Genomic DNA, 20022 nt, shown 5'->3' with positions numbered 1-20022 from the left:
GTGGCCGTGTGGATTTTTCTCCGTGTCCTCCGGTTTTTCCCTCCGCATTTAGAATCAGCGCGTTTAGAGTATTTGTCTGCTAAACATTTCCACTTGATAAGCCACTTCATTGGGCTATCATTTTTAATAGCCAGGTCGCTTCTGAAAAAAACTGTCTATAGCTCAGTGGGCCTTACCTGGTAAAATAAAAATAATGGTAGTAGTAGCTTCTTCAGTAACCTGATAGTAACAGTTCTGGGCATATTGTGCAAAATTTTGAAAAATCATCGCATCGGAGAGAGAGCCACGCAGCGCACAAATGAACCACGGTCACCTTGCTGATCTCATCAAGGAGTATAAACCATCATCGGGCAAACTCCAGGTTATCTTCGCAGCAGCAGTGGATTTTGGCTGGCCGTCCAACAAAGACGTTCACAGCATCGCGACAATTTCAGATGCGCTTTTGCAGCGGTCTGGAACGCTTCTTCCTTTCGATATTAAGAAGCCACTTGGAGCTATGATGCACTTTTAAATCATCTCGATTGACAAACGCATTTCTTTAGAACAGCTTTTTGTGTTTAGTTTGTTGTCCTTCCCCCGTGCCTCCGATTTGGCTACGTGCGGTGCGAAATAAGTTCAGCGTACAATACAACTGCCAAAACCTTCACAGCTGTGTTTGATTCATAATAGTTGTTTCTGTATAAAGGCAGATGCTATAACCCTCCCGCACCACGAAACGAATCCAGAAACAACTTATTTTGTTATGTAGACATCGTGTGCCGATGTGCAGTTTTTTTTCTTAAAGCAAACCGGCCGGGGCAATGTCGTTGAAAAGCAAGCAAAACATAACAACTGCGGACCACGTTTCGGGTCATATTGTAGACGACGTTTCAGGTCATCGGGCGTTCGCAAGAGCTCTGATCTCGCGGATTTATTCAGCGTTTACCGCCGGTTTCTCAGGATAAAAAAGTTGCTGGGGATTGCGTCTTCTAAACCAGTTACGTGCACTGTGCTTGTGAGACCACATTTTGTTGAATTTTCATCTTCTTCTTTCGTATGGCGTTTTGCGGATTGCAAAAGACTACAAATCGATGTCGAGATTTGATATCCGTTGGTCCGCTTCAGGAGTAGCCCGCGTGGATTTCTTTCACATCGCCGTTGAATGTGCCCCCGTTTGGGCGGCCGTTCACGACATGGTGCACGGTCTCAAATGTCGCGCACCTCAGTCACAAATAGTTTTATTGACAGACCACAGTCAACAACTTTTATCGCCGCCACTGCCGCTTGCACGAGTGCAGTGCAGTCCGTGACAATATTTGTAGAACTTTATTGGCACCGGGGTAGAGGACTAATTTCATTGGAACTCCTCCCAAACCAATGCCATCATCTTCGCCGGTTTACTATACAAGGTTGGCATTTCGCAGATTTCCATTCTACGGTCTTACCCACTTTGCCGGGTCGTCACATCTTGTGGATGTTATTCGTTTGATTTACACGTACTTTTTTATGCCGTCAGTGTTTGAGACCCAGGGATTCATTTTTTCCGTCACAATTGAAACCATTATTCATTGATGCTGCTGTTGTCGCCGCCGCTACGTTGACGACGGTGGTACACAAGTGCAATTGACAACAACAACAACAAACTCGAACCGTCAATGGCGACGCCGCGTGGCCTTCATTTTAAAACGACGGGCGACGTTTCGGGCATCGGCCCTTCCTCACGCGCCGTGGGAAAAGGCCCGTTAGTGCGCGCGCTGCGGAGAAGGGTGGCGTTTGCCCAAAACGTCTCCGATTATACTTTCTGTTCCCCCATTTCAAGGGCCGCAAGCGTTGCTGGCGAACACGTACGCACTGCGTGCCGAGCTTCTTTCGCGCCGTACGTAGCCAAACCCTCTCCCCTCCACCCCCAAAGATTGTTTGGCCCGGAACCGCTTCGTAATTTCCCGAGCGCGTATTGTAAACTCGCTGACCACACAGCCTCCTTTCTCACTGGACATCTGTAACAACATTTTTAATTTTAATTTGAAGAAAAAAAAAACTGCTTCATAGCTCCCATCAGATTCCTACTGCTGCTGCTGCTGCTCCTCAACCTTGCTTGCGCCAGTCTATAAATAAAGGTTCCTCTGACTCTCGATAACCACACATCGGCCGGTCGGCGTTGGCGACTCGGCGAGGTGGGATGAGGCACTGCGCCCCCTTTCGGTCGATCACGCTTCAGGGAGCCCGGGAGCCTGGGAGCCCAGACCCCCCCACCCCACCTCACCAGGGCCCGGCCCACTGGTCAAATGAGGCAACTGCAATGAAATGTACCCGAAGGGAAATATGTGCCTTATAAATATAGGCACACTTTATTAATCCACTCCGGAGAGGCGGCGCTGTCTTCGGCGACTCAAAATGTCATTGACACATTCTTTCCCCTCGCACCAACCCCCCCCTGCCCCCCCCCCCACACCTCCGCCTGCCCGCTAGCCCCCCTCTGCCCCCCCCCCCTTTTAATGTTCCCACTGCCACCAATCCTCTTCGGCCCCCATAGAACACTATTACCGTACCTTCATTGCGTATTAAACACCAATTACAATGCTAGCTTTTGAGCTGCGCTATACGGACATTTTTTTTTTGGGGGGGGGGGGGTCTGGGGTGTGGAGGCAACAACCGTGGCCCTAACTGGACAGGCTCAAACTAAGCTGGAATTTTTTTTTACGTCTTTAACGGTTGTGATCATTTACAGCACCCGCTCGATTAGGGCCTACGCGTGGCTTTCAGTCAAATTTTCTACCACCCACGCCCGCACCTCTCGAATAGCTACGTGCGGTGCGAAATAAGCTCAACGTACGTACACGCTGCACATAGACTCAACACTGCACATAGACTCAACACTGCACCATAGACTCAACACTGCACCATAGACTCAACACTGCACATAGACTCTACACTGCCCATAGACTCAACACTGCACATGGATTCAACACTGCCCAGAGACTCAACACTGCACCATAGACTCGGCACTGCACCATAGACTCAACACTGCCCATAGACTCAACACTGCACCATAGACTCAACACTGCCCATAGACTCAACACTGCACAATAGACTCATCACTGCACATAGACTCAACACTGCACATAGACTCAACACTGCACATAGACTCATCACTGCACATGGATTCAACACTGCCCAGAGACTCAACACTGCACCATAGACTCGGCACTGCACCATAGACTCAACACTGCCCATAGACTCAACACTGCACCATAGACTCAACACTGCCCATAGACTCAACACTGCACCATGGACTCATCACTGCACATAGACTCAACACTGCACATAGACTCAACACTGCACATAGACTCATCACTGCACATAGACTCTACACTGCACATAGACTCATCACTGCACATAGACTCTACACTGCACATAGACTCAACACTGCACATAGACTCTACACTGCACATAGACTCAACACTGCCCATAGACTCAACACTGCACATAGACTCAACACTGCACATAGACTCAACACTGCACATAGACTCATCACTGCACATAGACTCTACACTGCCCATAGACTCAACACTGCACATAGACTCAACACTGCACATAGACTCAACACTGCACATAGACTCATCACTGCACATAGACTCTACACTGCCCATAGACTCAACACTGCACATAGACTCATCACTGCACATAGACTCTACACTGCCCATAGACTCAACACTGCACATAGACTCATCACTGCACATAGACTCAACACTGCCCATAGACTCAACACTGCACATAGACTCAACACTGCCCATAGACTCAACACTGCCCATAAACTCAACACAGCCCATAGACTCAACACAGCCCATAGACTCAACACTGCACCATAGACTCAACACTACCCATAGACTCAACACTGCACCATAGACTCAACACAACCCATAGACTCATCACTACCCATAGACTCAACACTGCGCCTGCGATTATCACGGTTATGCTACGTATGGTGCGAAAGAAATTCAACGTACGTACGTACCCTGGGGGTGGAGGGGCATTGAGCATACTTCGCCGCACCCCAACGCTTGATATCCGTCGTAGGGAGGTTGGAACAGAAGCAGCAGGGAACTCACAACGCTGTTATCGGAGAACAGCCTTGAAGTGTCGCGTCACGCATTTATTTGCCCCATGAATCCGCTAGAAAAGCCCTCTTTTACCCACTTAAATAATGTATGCCGTGCCAATTTTTTTTTTATAAGACATTTGAGTTTTCAAAGTTGGCATGCAGGCAAAATTGGTGGAAATGTTTGGTGCGTGTGTGCAGTCAATGGTAAACTTTGAGAACTCGGTTTTTGTCACGGACGGAAGCCTGGAGTCGAACCCAGGTTTCTTCGGCGGTGCTGGCTGAATCATCTGCTGGTCACTGGGGCCACGGGGGGATCCCCCCACCTCTTGGACAAATTATTTTCTCACAATGTCGTTTACCGCGCTCAGCAAAGCGAGTGCGAAAGAATTTCAACAGACACATCATACGCGTGTCATCTGCCAACAACAACAAATTCACTATTCTTAGGTTTTTTCGGTAAAGTCACGTAGGTAAAAATGTTTTAATTAATAAAAGTAAAATAAAAATCACTTGATACAGCTATCGTGCTGTGACGGTTCCACCTGAAGACGGAAGCTTGTGTTGCCTCCGAAACGTCGTGATTTTATTTTTTATTTTACTTTTATTAATTTAAATTTTTTACCTACGTGACTTTACCGAAAAAAACCTAACAATATGAATCCTTGCAGTCACGAAAGCTTCAAATCTAGAACAAATTATCCACTCTCCGTGCTGCCCGCTCTCACCGCACGCCAGGAGGTTGGGTGTCTGGGTCGCACAATCTGTTCCCATCTCCGCGTGGCCCACCAACCCCCCCCCACTCATCGACCGACAAACAACAAACAACAACAACAAAAAAGCCCACGGTTATTTTTATTTCACGCGATTATTTCCGAACAAGAAGTTAAACGTCGCCGGCGGTTGTGAACATACGAAATGTCCAGGGGCAGGTACCACGCTCGCCAATCGGCTCGTCTATAAATAGGCGAGAGAGAGCGAGCGAGCAAGAGAGAGAGTGCGAGAGAGAGGCAACGTGGTGGTGGTGGGGTCTTTGCAGGCCAAGGGAAGCAGATGAAGAAACAAAAAAAAACATTTTTCCCCCTCGGTGCGCAGAGAGAGAGAGAAAAAAGAACCACACAAAGTGCAACGTGGAACTTTGCCAAATCCGCGGCTACCGTGCGCTTGCTCGACTCCGATCGCTGTGCTCCCACCCCCCCCACCCCCAGGGGCCGGCTTTTGCCAACTCAATTGCGTCATTTGATTTGTCCCTTACACACAGAGAGCGAGCGAGCGAGAACCCAAAACGCGCACGCACGCGCACGCTCGCTCACCCCTACTAACCCCCACCACCACCACCAGCACCACCACCACCACCCGATGCAGCAGCGAGGAAGCACCCGAGCTAACCTCGCGGCAGAGGTTTTCTCATGACATGTTGGCGCGCTGCCCGGGTTTGACGGCGGCTGCTGCTGCTGCTGCGTTAAGTAACGCACGTGGCTCCATAATCGGATATGACTTGGCACCGTGCCACACCGCGGGACGCAAACAGTGCTCTCGCTGCCAACACCCCAACCACCACCACCATCATCATCATCCCCCCGTGTTTGTGTGTACAGCAAGTTGCGTGCAAAAAAGGGGGCTTGGGGAGCCGATGATTTTTTTCATCATCATCATCATTATTATTGCTTCACATCGTTGGCCCCGAAGCTAAGCGATGATGCGGGTTGCTTGAGGTTGGGGTGTGCGAGCGATGGGGAGGGTGGGTGGTTGGTTGGCGAGCGAATGGTGGGGAGGGGTTGCATTGGGTCACGTAGGGACGACGACTTGGCTCCCAGGCACCAAAGTAGCGGGCGGCAGGGTGGCGATGGTTTGTGGGTGGGTGAGCGGGTGGGTGAGCGGGTGAGCGGGTGAGTGAGCGGGCGAGTGAGCGGGTGGGTGAGCAGGTGGGCGGGTGGGTGAGCGGGTGGGTGAGCGGGTGAGCGAGCGGGTGAGTGGGCGGGTGAGTGGGCGGGTGAGCGGGCGGGTGAGCGGGTGAGCGAGCGGGCGGGTGAGCGAGCGGGCGGGTGAGCGGGTGAGTGGCGGTGGTTGGTGGGCATCGCGACGACCAGTGGCAACAAGCGATACGGCGAGGGAGGAATGAATGCGGTATGGCACTGCCCGCCAATGCCCCCCCCCCCTCCTCTTACCCCCTCTCAGTGGCCCCCATTCTGTCACGCGATATCGGTGTCATCATCATCGTCGTCGTGGTTGTCCTCGCCACACTTTTATACAGCTCCCTTTCGCAGCTCGCCCTCGAAGCACTTTAAGCATAATTGACGGAAAGATGAGCTTCGTTAAATAGATGTCGTTTTCACGTGGATCCACAAATGCCTCATTTGATGTTGCCTGTTTGCTCTGCTCGTGGGCAAAGCTGAAATTTGAACATTTATGGGTTTAGTCGTCGTTGATCAACGGGCATCAACTTACCTCCCGAAGTTTAACCGGGTCGGCTCGCTGGTAGGCTCGTAGCCTGAGATGGAGCCAGCTTCTGTGGCTGGAGTTACGATTATCGCTCTCGAACGATTATCATTGAACGATTATTATCGTTCGATGATTATCGTTCGAGTGCTATTGGCCTTGGCTCCTGCTAGGTGCCACCTATGCCCAGCCTCCCAAACGAACCTGTAAAAACTTAAACTTTATTTTATTTGACCAGATAAGGCCCACTACGAAACAGCCCCCCTGGAGCCTAACTCGTTAGTTAATCGCAGAAGTCCCTGTGCTGTATTTCCCAATTGAAATCGTATATCGGATCCATCCATTAACGCCGTACTCTCAACGGCCGCTTAATATTCACGGGGGGATGCTATGATACGCCACGTCGCCTTTTGTCAACGCAGCGACAAGGCCAGTTATGTATTACTATGCACGAACTCCCGACTTGAATTGCAAATGTGAAATCGAGTGCGCGCCGTATCGCCGTTCTACAATAACGCGCGTTTATTTTTATTTTTTTATATAATTCCACGTGTGCGCATTGCACTTTATTTGCACGGCACTCCGTTGGTTTGCGGGTCGGGGAATGTTGGAGCTTAGAAAGCTCCGTTGCAGTGGAGGACCCGGCCAAAGTGTCCGTTGTGGGAAAGGGGGACCGTTTGTGACAGCAAGAATTACAATTGCATTGAAATAGACATTAAGATGCATTGTACATCAGAATCGGTGTATTTATTTGTACTGGAGGAATCCTATGAGCTGTAAATCTCCAGTAGGGGTGGGTAAGAAAGTCGCAACAACAAACAGTACAAAACACGATAGCAGTATCAACTCGGTCAACATCATGAACATCATTGGCTCCAGATATCCATCAACGTCATCGTCGTCGTCATCTGTGACAAGGCATTGCTTGATATCACAATCGTGTAAAGTTCTCTGAAACGTAACGTCGATTTACAAAGGTCGAACGGCTTCATTCATCCTCCGCAACAGCAACGAAGACGACCAACAACGATGACAACAACGCTCAAAATGTCCCCGTGTTAATTATTGTTTAAAAAATTTTTTTTTTTCAAAATAATTTCCTTTCGGCCTTTCCCCCCTCGTTTCATTCCAATTGCCCTATCGGCGTCGTGTCACAGGATGAATAAACGTCTATCGCCGAAGGAGTATACATCACGGTGATTTATTAAAATCAATTGCGTGAAATAACATTTAATCCGTCACCGGTGGGAGGAGGTCATCCGGAATGACGTCCAGCACTAAGAAGCTGTGGCCTGTCTCGTTTGACAACCGTGGGATAGTGTTAGACTTCCGCAAAGTTGTAGCCGCGTGTATATTAATAAAGATTTACGTTTTTATAGAGCGTCATTCACGTCATCTGCATCTCACAACGCCGTACAATAATCGCTTGGCGCCACTGTGGCTAGGAGATGTTCGCTACCTCGCCTGGTATGCAGGAGGTCGTGGGTTCCATCCCCACCAATGACACCTGCTGTATATTTGGAGTTTGCGTGTGTCTCTCTCTCTCATCATCAGGGTGGCTATGAGATGTTAACTACCTCGCCTGATACGCAGGAGGTCGTGGGTTCCATCCCCATCATGACACCTGCTGCTGTATATTTGGAGTTTGCGTGTCTCTCTCTCTCATCATCATCATCACGGTGGCTATGAGATGTTAACTACCTCGCCTGGTATACAGGAGGTCGAGGGTTCCATCCCCACCATGACACCTGCTGCTGTATATTTGGAGTTTGCGTGTGTCTCTCTCTCTCATAATCACGGTGGCTTAGGAGATGTTAACTACCTCGCCTGGTACGCAGGAGGTCGTGGGTTCGATCCCCATCATGACACCTGCTGTATATTTGGAGTTTGCGTGTCTCTACCCGTGGTCGCGTGGATTTTTCTCTGGGTCCTCTGGTTTTTCCCCACCATATTTATAATCGCGCATTTCGAATATTTGGCTGCGATAAATTTGCACGTGACGATAAGCCACTCCGTTGAGCGATCATTTGTGGCCAGGTCGCCTCTGAAAAGGAGCTGTATAGTTCAGTGGGCCTCACTGCGTGCGCGTGGGCAGCATTGCGTAGCTTGTGCGGATAATAGGATTAGGCGGATAATAGGTTCCGAGTTATATTGTAGTGGGAGGCAATCCTCTTGATGGGTTGGGGTGTGGTTGGTGAGTCGACCGTCCCTCTTGAACGCTTTTTTTGTACGTCTCTCTCTCGTTTGCACGGAGCGTGCTGTAAACAATAAACAATAATTACCCTTGACTAAATTAGTTTCACCACCCCCCGCAAATTAATTAACCAATCCGGGAGTAAAATCACCGTGAACAAGGACTTGTATCCGAAAGCCTGGTCCTGCGAGCAATTTTGCTCGCCCCCCAGAGTAATCTCGGCACAGCGAGCGCAAGCGGCGCACCACCACCACCACCGCCACCACCACCACCGCCGCCGCCACCACCACCACCGCCACCGCCACCACCACCACCGCCGCCGCCACCGCCAGCGCCGCGCGCACGTAGCTGCCGGGACCGAACCCGTTAATTGCCCTGCATTTTGAAGAAGAAAAAACTGCCCTTGGAGACGGGCGCACGTGGAACGAGCCCCCCCCCACCCGGTTGTAATGCTGCATCGTTGTCGCCACCATCGTGGTTATCTTTCTAATCATCGTCGTCGTCATCGTCGTCAACGTCGTCATCATCGTCGTCAACGTCATCATCTTCCTCATCATCATCATCGTCGTCATCATTGTCATCATCCTCATGGTCGTCGTCATTGTTATCGTCTTCCTCATCGCCGTTATCATTGTCATCATCGTCGTCATTGTCGTCATCATCGTCGTCATCGTCGCGATCATCTTCCTCATCGTCGTCGTCATCATCGTCATCATCTTCCTCATCGTCGTTGCCATTGTCATTGTCATCATCGTCGTCATCGTCGTCATTGTCGTCATCATCGTATTCGGCGACACGGCCCAACGGTTAAGCGTCACCTTCGCCGTTCGTTGCCGAGGTTTTTTTTTGTTAGGCCGTGACTGGCCCACTTTTTACGGGCCTAAGGTACACAACAGAGCCTCCGCACTGCTGGGTTGGTTGTGGGGGGGAGGGTGGGTTTTGTGGGGGGCACGCGGGGAGGGAGGGGGGGGGGCGTCTCTTGTTCCACGTTCCCCTTCGCCGAATGCGGAGAAAATCTGTCGGGTCAAGACGAGCGAGAGTCTGCTTGGTCATCTTGAGTATGTGGTTTGCTGCCGCGGACGTTCCTGCGTACCGTTGTGGTTGTTTAATGGACCCTGTGAACTGTGTTTTTTGTTCGTACGGCTTTACACTCATAAATCCCGTCTTCCCCCCCCCCTGCCTTGACACCTTTGGCCAAAGTTGGGCAAACGGCTTGCCAGGTCGCGGAGGGAGATTCGGTAAACACCACGCCGTGCGACGCCGCTTTGCCGTTGTGCCGGCGAGCGCGCGTAAGCGAGAGCTCGGGCCCGCACGCGGGGAAGTAAATTCCCGTTGAGCGAAAGGAAGAAAATAACAATAATTTGACATTTCAATAAACCGGCGTTGGGGTAGACGGATGGGTAGCTCGGTCTCACGGCAGTTGATGCACGCACGCTCGCTCGCGCGCACGCAACGTACGTGCATGAACAAAACAAATACCCTATTTGGCCTGGATTCATCGTTTGAACCAGCTGAGTGAATCTTCACCTTGTGTAATGGTCTGCTAGCAACCAAAGGGGGGGACGGTGCGTTGCTACCGCAGCCGCCTCTGTTTCCCCAGTGCTGATTATTCACACACCGCAACGGGAACTCATTCAAGGGTGAGCGGACAGACGAGGTCCAGAATCCGAATTCAGATTTGTATAAATTGGCTGAATGCATCTTAAATAAAAATACAAATTGAGTCAATATTGGGCCCTCCTGAGTCATTGGACCCAGTGTGCCTTTCCTGGATAAATAAATAATCAGGTGCCGTGGTGGCGAGATGTTAACTACCTCGCCTGGTATACAGGAGGTCGTGGGTTCGGTCCCGGCCTTGACGATGCCTGTTGTATATTTGGAGTTTCTCTCTCCCCGTGATCGCGTGGATTTTTCTCCAGTTTTTCTCCCCCACGTTTAGAAATTATCGTCACTCGTTTAGAGCATTTGGCTGCCCCTATAAATGTCCACGTGATGATAAGCCACTTTCCCGTTGAGCTATCATTTGTGGCCAGGTCGCCTCTTAAAAAAGTGCGCTGTGTAAAAAAATAATTCTTATTTTTATTAGATATTATTTTCTTGGGAGCGATATTTAGGTCACCAATGCATCCCGCGCGCTTGTTGGCCCTGTTACGGAAGCACCTCGGCCGGAGTCGCCGTGGGGGGGGGGGTGGGGGGCAGCCTCACGCCCGCGGGTACTTGAAGGTTATTCGAGGTGTAGGAATGTGTACGTTTAATGGCGAGGGCCATTATAAAATTGCGCGTGTGATTTGGACTTTTATTAACAAGGGCAGCGGCAATTGTGTTTTTGTATATTTATTTTTTTAACTCGTTCATGCTCCCCCCGCGAATCTCGGCGTCCTCGACCACGTTGTTGCGCCGTGCGGCTCGCTCCAGCGGTTTTATGCGCTAAAACCCGAAGGCCCGAGTTCCATTCCCGGCCATGTCCGCGTGGAAGATTCGTGTTCTTGATTGAACTGTGAGACAGCCTGTAGAGCAGAGGGGGGGGGGGGGATGGGGGCACTTTCGCCGATAAGACATCGTCAGTGTGAGGGCCGCCACACATTTTAAGGACACCCATCATCCCGTAAGATGCATGCAGGGTAGAAAGCAAGAAAATATGATAACAGCGTCGTATGCGGCAAAAAGCGAGAGAAATATTCCCAGCGTGCTTTGCATGTGCGGGTGACGGCAGCCGTCCTTGCGTTGCGTTACGCTCTTCGCGAAGCCGGCATGGGTTAGCAGAAACAAACGGCGAGTTCATGCGCTAATGGAAATTTTTTTAAATTAAAACGAAAAAAAAAAGAGCATTTTTACAAAATGCGCTCAGTGTTTTCCAACTGAAGAGCCTTAATTTGGATCGAGAGATTAAGGAGGGGAGGCAGTTTGGGGAAAGTGAGAGAGTGGGAGGTTGGGTCCAGTCGGTAACAGGAGTGGGTCATTAACACGAGAGGGGAAATTCCAACATTTTGCAACTTCAGTTTCAATTCTGGAGAAAGAAAACACACTTTATTTGGGAGGAGGGGGGTTATTGCAATTACTTCTTACTCTGCAGTACTTGGGTTGGGTGGGGGAGGGGGTAAATCGTGAATGTTCCGAGGCATTTTATTCATATTCAGCGATACGGCCAGCCGCGCGGCTACAGAAAAGTAAAAAAAACGAGCAATTGGGGTTTTTTTTTTTGCGAAAATAAAGTACAAAAATTACAACTGCAATTCGCAGCCAACGACGCCGTCACTTGAATATCTCGCCGCGTTCCGTCGGCAGTTGTGCAAAGCGAGCGGGCCTCGAGTGAATATCCATCGCTTTGTGAAAAGTTACGAAAACTCAGACGCCACGTGGCAGATTCGTTTGAACGCTGTGAAAATACGCGTCTTTGCTTGACGCAAGTTTTTGAGTTTTTCATTTGCGTACGGATGCGTGCGCACGTGTGTGTGTGCGTGTGTGCGTGTGTGTGTGTGTGGGGAGCGGCAGCGCGACGATTGCGCTCCGAAGCCGGCGACCCGGGTTCGATTCCCGCTCACGGCCATCGCCAGTGACGGTTGTCTGAACCGTATCCTGGGCCTTCCCGAAAAGGTCGATTCGGCCTCAAATGTGCACGTTTGTGCGGTGTGCAAATAGCGCCACCCCATCATCGCGTGCCGTGCCGGCCTTCATAGGTGCTGCTCGCTAACAGCACTTGCCAGAAAAGTGTGTTAAGGCTATACGGGGAGAGGAGGGGGATTTTTGTCTTTTGTTTGTTACATTTTTATGACCGATGTTAATGAGAACCTCGCGAATGCCTGCACTTTCTAACTGTTTGGCGACGTAAAAAATGCAATGCGAGCCGCAGGAATCTTAATGACATTTTCTTTATTTGAGGTAATTCCAGGCCAGCGAATTGCCCTTTATTTAACCACCACGCTAGAGGCCAATGAGATAAATGTGGACTGCTTGTACACAGCACCCACATGGTTCATCATCCGTCAGCCATGATCAATTCACTGCTGGATGAAGGCAAATAATCATTCGCGTCTTTGTGTGAAAGTATATAAACAGCAAAACAAGCAGACGATATGTCCCCTTCGCGTGCAGTCCGTCTCTCCAAAGATTTTGAGTGTTTCTACCACAACCCATCGGCCGCACGGCCTTCTGGGGTGTGCGTAATTTCATCGCCGCGAATTCAATACGAGGTTTCGACACACAGCGTCTCATCAGCAGGCAGGCTTGCCTGAATAAATGCTGGCGAACTTGCCGATATTACAGGCACGGATCATCTCTGTTCACGATGTGGCGTTCCTAGTTTCAATATATCAATTGCCGTGTACCGTGCCCTTACCTATACGTACGTACGAATGTTGAACTTTTTTTGCAACGCACGTGGCCAACCACACGCGCTAATCGGAGGCGCGCGTGGAAGGACAACAAACTAAAAACCACAAGCGGTTCTAAAGAAGTGAGTTTGTCAATCCAGACGATTTAAAAGTGCCTTCCTGATATCGGAAGGAAGAGCGGCGTTCCAGACGGCCACAGAAGCGCATGTGAAAGCGCCACGCCACGCGGCGTGACCCCCCCCCCCCCCCCCTTGTTCGATGGCTTCAGCCAACAAATACGTAACGTCGACCGTAGTCGAGAAGCGATTTCTGCTTCTGGAAGCCGGCCGGGGGGGTCACCGTTTGCGACAGTGCTCGGCCACCGTCCGCGGGTCTCGCGGCTCGGTCATGAATTGACCACCTCTCCTCTTCTCTCTCCGTCCTCATCAGCTGTACGAGCTGGACGATGACCCCAAGAGGAAGGAGTTCCTGGACGACCTCTTCAGCTTCATGCAGAAACGAGGTGAGCGAACCGGGCCGTCCGCGAGTGTGTGTCCCCCCCCCCCACCCCCCCCCCCCACCCCCCCCCCCCCCGCTTAAGCGAGTACCTGGCGCTCGTCGTGAACAGTGGAAAAAAAAAATCGGGCGAAAAGCGTCGGCACGAAAAGTGACCCCGATGCCGCCACCGCCGCCGCCGTGGGGGCGTTCGATGGCGCAGCAATCGGCGACTTCCCAACGTTTTTGGCCCCGCGTCCCCGGCCACGCGACGGACGGGGGAAACGTGGGGACGCCGCCGTCGCGCCGAGTGAGGCGATGGGAATCCCACTCCGATTTTTTTTTTGTTCATTCGAATCGGGAGACCGTTTCGAGCTTCCCATACCCAGTCGCCGCGTCTCATCGCAAAACCACCTACTTTTACCAAACCGACAAAAAATGCATTGCAACATTGCTGCTTCTGCTTGCAAGCTCCTAAAGGGTTACAATTGGTTACATGTGCATGCACGCGCGCACGCACGCATGCACACAACAACATCGGCCGCCGTTCGCCGCGACGTGGCGGTGACGTCACTACGGCGCTCGTGCCAGGCTAGGTGCGCGCACGCACAAAGACAAGTATTTCCCGCATCAATTAACTGTTTTGGCAAGTGCTGCTAGCGGGCACCTATGAAGGCCGGCACGGCATACGAGGGGGTGGGTGGCCAGCACCACGCCCGGCCGCCTTTGTCTCCCCCATTGGCGATGTTTACCACACCACACCGGTGATGAATTTTTGAGGCCGAGTCGACCTAGAGGAGGCCCAGGGCCGGCTCAGATAATTGTCACCGGTGTTTGCCGTGAGCGGGAATCGAACCCGGGTCGCCGCTGGGTTCGTAGCGCTAACCGCTACCACTACACGCTGACAAAGACAAAGACGCCCCGTGTAGCCTCAACAGACTGCTGGGGCAAGTGCTGTTAGCGAACACCTCTGACACACACGCGCACACACAGGCATTAACCACGTGTGTTCAAACACGCGTCGTCATGCGTTGGCATTTAAGATCGCGCGGGTAAGTCCATCAAGAAAGTGAAGACTGCGCCGATGGGAAAAAGGTTTGTTCTGACACCGCGCCACTGTCGGGGATTGATTATTTTTATTTTTTTGCCAAACATCGCCAACAATCTGCGTGTAATTTTAGTTGCCTGTAATTTGCCTTCTAAATGGTCAATTCGGTTAATTGAAACGCGGCATTGAAGTAATTACGATTGTCACATGTTATTTGGTCACGTGTAGTTTTTTTTGCCTCCGGTGTGTTGCGTGTTTTTTTAAATCTCTCTCTTAATATAATTTAAATGCCACAGTAATTTCTCTCCACCCCGAATAAAAATTTTACACGCGTAAATGTAGTGAACATTTCTCCCCGCTCGTGATAAATGAAATACATATTTTTTAAATTACCGACAGAAGTTCCCAGCATGCTTTGCATGTCAAGGGGTGACGGCCAGCCGTCCTTCCGTGCGCGTACGTTTTTGCACGCGGCCTGCGTGCGTTAGCGGAAACAAATAACTTAATGGATGCGCTTACGCAAATTTGGAAATTAAAAGAATGGCAGAATATTTTTTTACTTTTGCGAAATGCGCTCAGTGTTCCAACTGACGAAACCACCGCCAATGCAACCTCACCAAACATTGTTGTTGTTTTTTGTCTAATGACGAATTCTCACGCGTGCAATTCGACGCTTGCATCACCGGCATGTATGCACGTATGTTGAACTGCTTTTGCATCGTAGCCAACCGTGCTAATCGGAGGTGCGGGCGAAGGACAACAAACTAAACATAAAAAGCAGTTCTCAAGAAATTAGTTCTCAATTTAGACGATTTAAAAGTCCAAAGCTCGAGTGCCTTCCTGATATCGCAAGGAACAGCATTTCAGACGGCCAGCGTCTGAAAGCGCCGTCTTTGTTCGATGGCGAGCAGCCATCTGAATCAACGTTAACCTGTTAACCTGTAAAGCAGTCGTGCTGTCACTCGTCCATTGGCTGATGATGACACACTGCGCGCTTAACCAAGACGCTGACGGTGGCGAGTGTGATGTGTGGCGGTGACTGCGTTGACTGCGGCGGCGCTGGCGATGATGGCGATGGACCTCGGGGGGGATGATGGATGATCTCGGGGGGCTCGCGATGGCTCGCGACGCAGCTCGAGCGAGCGGCCGTTGCTCACAAATCTCGCTTTATTAGCTTAGGAGCCATTACCCCGTTCGTGTTCGCGCTGAATAATGGGGCTGCGGGAAACTTGAGCGGCGGCGACACATTGGACGTGTGCGCGCGCGCCACATTTTGTGCGTGGTCACCGTGTACGACGTGAGTTACCTGGTGCTAGGTGTGCCGCAAACACATCGCCGCTGGGGAGACAAAGGCGGGCGAGCGTGGTGCTGGCCACCCACCCCCCCGTGTGCCGTGCCGGCCTTCATAGGTGCTACCCGCTAACAGCACTTGCCCCATCAGTCTGTCAAGGCGGCACGGGCGATCTTTGCCTTTGTACTTGCGCCCTTGATTCCTTGACTTTGGCGCAGCATCCCTGCGTACAATAGAGGCCTTTTATTCATATTCACTGACCTTCAACCCAGTGTCACATGCGGGTGTTGTATTTGGTTTGGAGCGAGCGGGGAGAGTGGCAGGGAGAGAGAGATGGGGAGAGGGAGAGAGAGAGAGGGAGGGAGGGGAGAGCGCCAAAGAGAGCGAGAGAGAAGGAGGGAAGAGAGAGAGAGAGGAATGGAGCTGAGAGAACGAACGAGATGTGGGGGAGAGGGGAAAAAAAACAAGATCTGCATTGCAGGGGAGGTGAAGAATGAGAGGCGGAAGGTGAGAGAGGAAGGGAGCATCTTTACGAGAGCGAATGCCAACGAGGGAAGAAGAAGAAGAGAGCGATGGAGAGAGCTGTGTAATTGGAGAGATTTGAGTGAGCGAAAGAGAGATGGGGGTGGTTGTTGGGAGGGTGGGTGTGAAGAAAGGAGCTGGCGGGGGGAGGGGGTGTATGTTGGAAACAGCTGTTGCTAGCTTGGACTCGAAGTTGATTTTATTTTTGTTTGTTTGGTGAAAACCTAGACATTTAGTGGCCTGTGAAAGGGGTCCGCGGGGGTCAATGGTGGCGGTGGGGGGGGGCGGTGGCGCAGCGGTTAGCGCTCCGCTGCGCCGCGAACCCGCACAACCCGCGTTCCGATTCCCGCTCACGGCCACCAACATCGGGGACGATTACCAGAACCTGTCCTGGGCCGTCTCCTAGGTAGGTCGACTCAGCCTCAAATGAGTGACCCTGGCGTGGCGCGTGAACACCGCCACGCAGGAGGCCGGGCGTGGTGCCGGCCAACACCACCACCTCGTGTGCCGGGGGTGGTGGGTGGGTAATCTTTGTTTCCGGTGGTGGCGGTGCTGGCAGCAGTGGCGTCGATCTTTTAGCGAACGCACGGTCTGGCAAGCGCTGTGCGGGCGCGTTCAGCTAACCCCGCGAGGTTGGCAGCCCGGCGGCTCCCTTTGAGGACGCAGCTTCGTGACGCCATTCGTCGAGGGCCGCCGTCTCGGATTCACGCCATTGCAATCGCGGCTCTTGGAATATTTCGTTTTTACGGAATTCGAAAAAAACAATGGATTTTCTTGTTATTTTGGTTTTGCCGTGCCCCCCCCCCCCAAACACAGCGCACAGTTTAAACATCCTTTGAGATGAGACGGAACACATTCCCCCCTTCATCACCGCGCGCCCTACACCGCAAAGCCGCCAACGCCACCACCACCATGACCACCGCCGCCGCTACTACCACCGCTTCCACTGCTAACCACTACCGCCGGTACCACCGCTACCACCACTGACCACCATCCGTTACCCAGAATTACCCCTCTCTCTGGGCACACCCCACACAAAAACAACGGCACAATGACAGCGCTACGCCGGGCAATGCTCTTTTTTTTGCCAATTCCAATTTGGTAGACGCGCCCGGAACGACACCTCAATTTTGTGTGTGTGTTGTGTTCGGTATCGCATGGCGAGTTACGTGGCAGCCCCCAACCACCACCCACAGCCGCCCCCCTTCTTCCACACAAGGCACAGCCACAGCCGCCACCGCCGCCTCATTGTGCCCGGGGATCTTTAACAAACGGCGCATTGTGCGCGGAGGAGTGGGTGGGTGGGGGGGGGACATGGAATACGCGGGCCGTATCGCGTTTCGGCCCATCCAGTGTAAATGACCGCTTTTGCGCGGCAGCTGTATTAAAGTTTATTGCCGGGCACACGCGATATGGCCGCGTGGCGATTAGCGCGCAGTTAAAGGGGGCCGCTGAAACGCTGGACGGTGCGGGATTGGGGGGGGGGCGGCGAGCGACATATGCGTCTTCTCTTATGTACAGTACAATAAAGCATCTATGATGGAGGTTTTTTTTTTAGATCGCGTAAATATAAATGAGTCGATTTAAAGCTTCCGTGACTGCAGGGATTCATCTTCTTGGTTCTTTCGGTAAAGTCACGTAGAAGGGAAATAATAAAATAATAACAATAAAACATAATACAATAATTGTCACATGAGAATTATTTTATTATGTTTTACTTGTATTATTTTAAAATTATTTAAAAAAGAAAACATAAAATAATTCTCACATTAGAATTAATTTATGATGTTTTTTATTTTTTATTATTTTATTATTTGCCCTTCTACTTGACTTTACCAAAAGAAGCAAGAAGATATAAATGTGTCGTTAAAAACCCCGCCACCAACTCGACACAGCCAATTAGGGAGGGTTTTTTTTCACGTAAAACGAAACGTGCCAATCCGTGACTGGTTGGAAAAGTCCGTTAACCCACGGCGACGTTTACGAAGAAACACTTTTCTCTCACACAACGGCCCGTCCGTGTGTCCCGGAAGTGCAACGTTTACGGCCGCGTTGATTTCAAGACGAGGCCGTCTCTGGGCAATTCGATCTCAGCAACTCCGAATGGTAAACACGCGTTCCAGACGGTCACTTTGGCCGCCGCTGTGAATTTATTTCCGCGTCACAGGCCGCTTGGTAGAGCTGCCGATTGCGATGGTCATGTCGTGTCTGAAAATAAAGAGTTCTAAAGCTCGCTTTGGCCTTCCCTACTAAAATAAAAACAAATGGTTTCGTTCTATTTTAATATTTCTCCCACCGCGATTTTTTGTTGTTGTTGTTGTCAAAAATCCCATTCATGCGACGTGGCGAAATGCCGTGCATTTGGACATTCTTAGAAATAAATATGAGAAACGCTGTCTCTCATTCTCCTCATCACTCCCTCTCTCTCGATCTCTCTGTGTGTGGACTTCGCTCTCCTGACTTTAGCTCACAACACCCTCCGGGTTCTTCTCCATTCTCAAACTAACCACATTTTTTGTTTATTTTACCAGGTATGGGATCCCACTGAGCTTATATAGAAAAAAATGATAGCTCAACAAAGCGGATTATCGTCGTCGTCGTCGTCGTCATCATCATCATCATCGCGTGGAAATGAATTTTTGTGCCTCTGGTCTTTTTTTGTTCTCGTAGTTTTTCAACGTTTCGCTTTTGTGGGTGGCGAAGAGGGAATACATAAATAAAGAGAGAAATAATAATAAAATAAACATTCGAGAAACACTCTCGGGCATTATATTTTACTATACAGCGTGTAAAATGCAATTCCGCCGGCGTTGCCATGGCGACGGTGGGCTGTTGTTAGCGGTCACGTGCTCCATTGGCCGCATGGCAAAGGGGGGGTGCGGTGGTGGGGGGGGGTGCGATGGGGGGGGTGCGGTGGTGGGGGTGCGATGGGGGGGTGCGGTGGTGGGGGGGGGGTGCGATGGGGGGGTGCAGTGGGGGTGCGGGTGCGATGGGGGGGGGGGTGCGGTGGGGGGGGGTGCGGTGGTGGGGGGGGGGGCGGTGGGGGGGGTGCGGTGGTGGGGGGGGGGTGCGGGGGGGGGGGCGGTGCGGTGGGGGGGGGTGCGGTGGGGGGGGGTGCGATGGGGGGGGGGTGCGGTGGTGGGGGGGGGGGGCGGTGGGGGGGGGGGTGCGCTGGTGGGGGGGGGGCGGTGGGGGGGGGGTGCGCTGGTGGGGGGGGGGGGGGCGGTGGGGGGGGGCGGTGGGGGGGTGTAATTGCGTCGTTTGAGGTCCCCACTATTGCTGGGTCTCCTCTGTGACCAATTTTAAAAAACGACGGCCGGCCTTCGGTGGTGGCGGCGGTGGTGGTGGTGGTGGCAGCGGTAGCCGTGGTAGCCGTGGTGGCGGTGGTGGTGGCGGTGTTAGCAGCGGTAGTGGTGGCAGCGGCAGCGATGGTGGTGGTGGTGGTGGCGGCAGCTACACACACGGGAGAGTAATCTTAACCGCCCGGAGAGAACCGAGCCACGCCCCGTAGCAATCATTTATTTATTACATCCATCCATTAAACATCTTTATAAATGAGACACGGCACCCACAACAAAGCCGGCGGGGGGGGGGCTGCGTTGTTAAGGAAGTGGTGGGGGGGGTGGTGGTGGTGGTGGATATGGG

At 51.7% G+C, this 20022-nt stretch overlaps 1 protein-coding gene across 5 annotated transcripts in view; it reads left to right on the top strand.

The window, feature by feature from the left end:
* The window catches only part of LOC144736177 (uncharacterized), a 257956-nt gene that overhangs the window by 121080 nt on the left and 116854 nt on the right, over window positions 1–20022 (top strand). For all 5 annotated transcript variants that reach the window (XM_078618759.1, XM_078618762.1, XM_078618758.1 and 2 more), the window contains one exon: window positions 13472–13544. In XM_078618759.1, the coding sequence (XP_078474885.1) occupies window positions 13472–13544 (73 nt within the window). The remainder of the gene's footprint in view (window positions 1–13471; window positions 13545–20022) is intronic.

Source organism: Lampetra planeri, chromosome 59 (genome assembly GCF_965212315.1).
Source record: "Lampetra planeri chromosome 59, kcLamPlan1.2.h2, whole genome shotgun sequence".
In the NCBI taxonomy this organism is placed as follows: Eukaryota; Metazoa; Chordata; class Hyperoartia; order Petromyzontiformes; family Petromyzontidae; genus Lampetra; species Lampetra planeri.
Note: the sequence above shows the minus strand (reverse complement) of the source record. Positions and strands in the feature narration are given on the sequence as shown.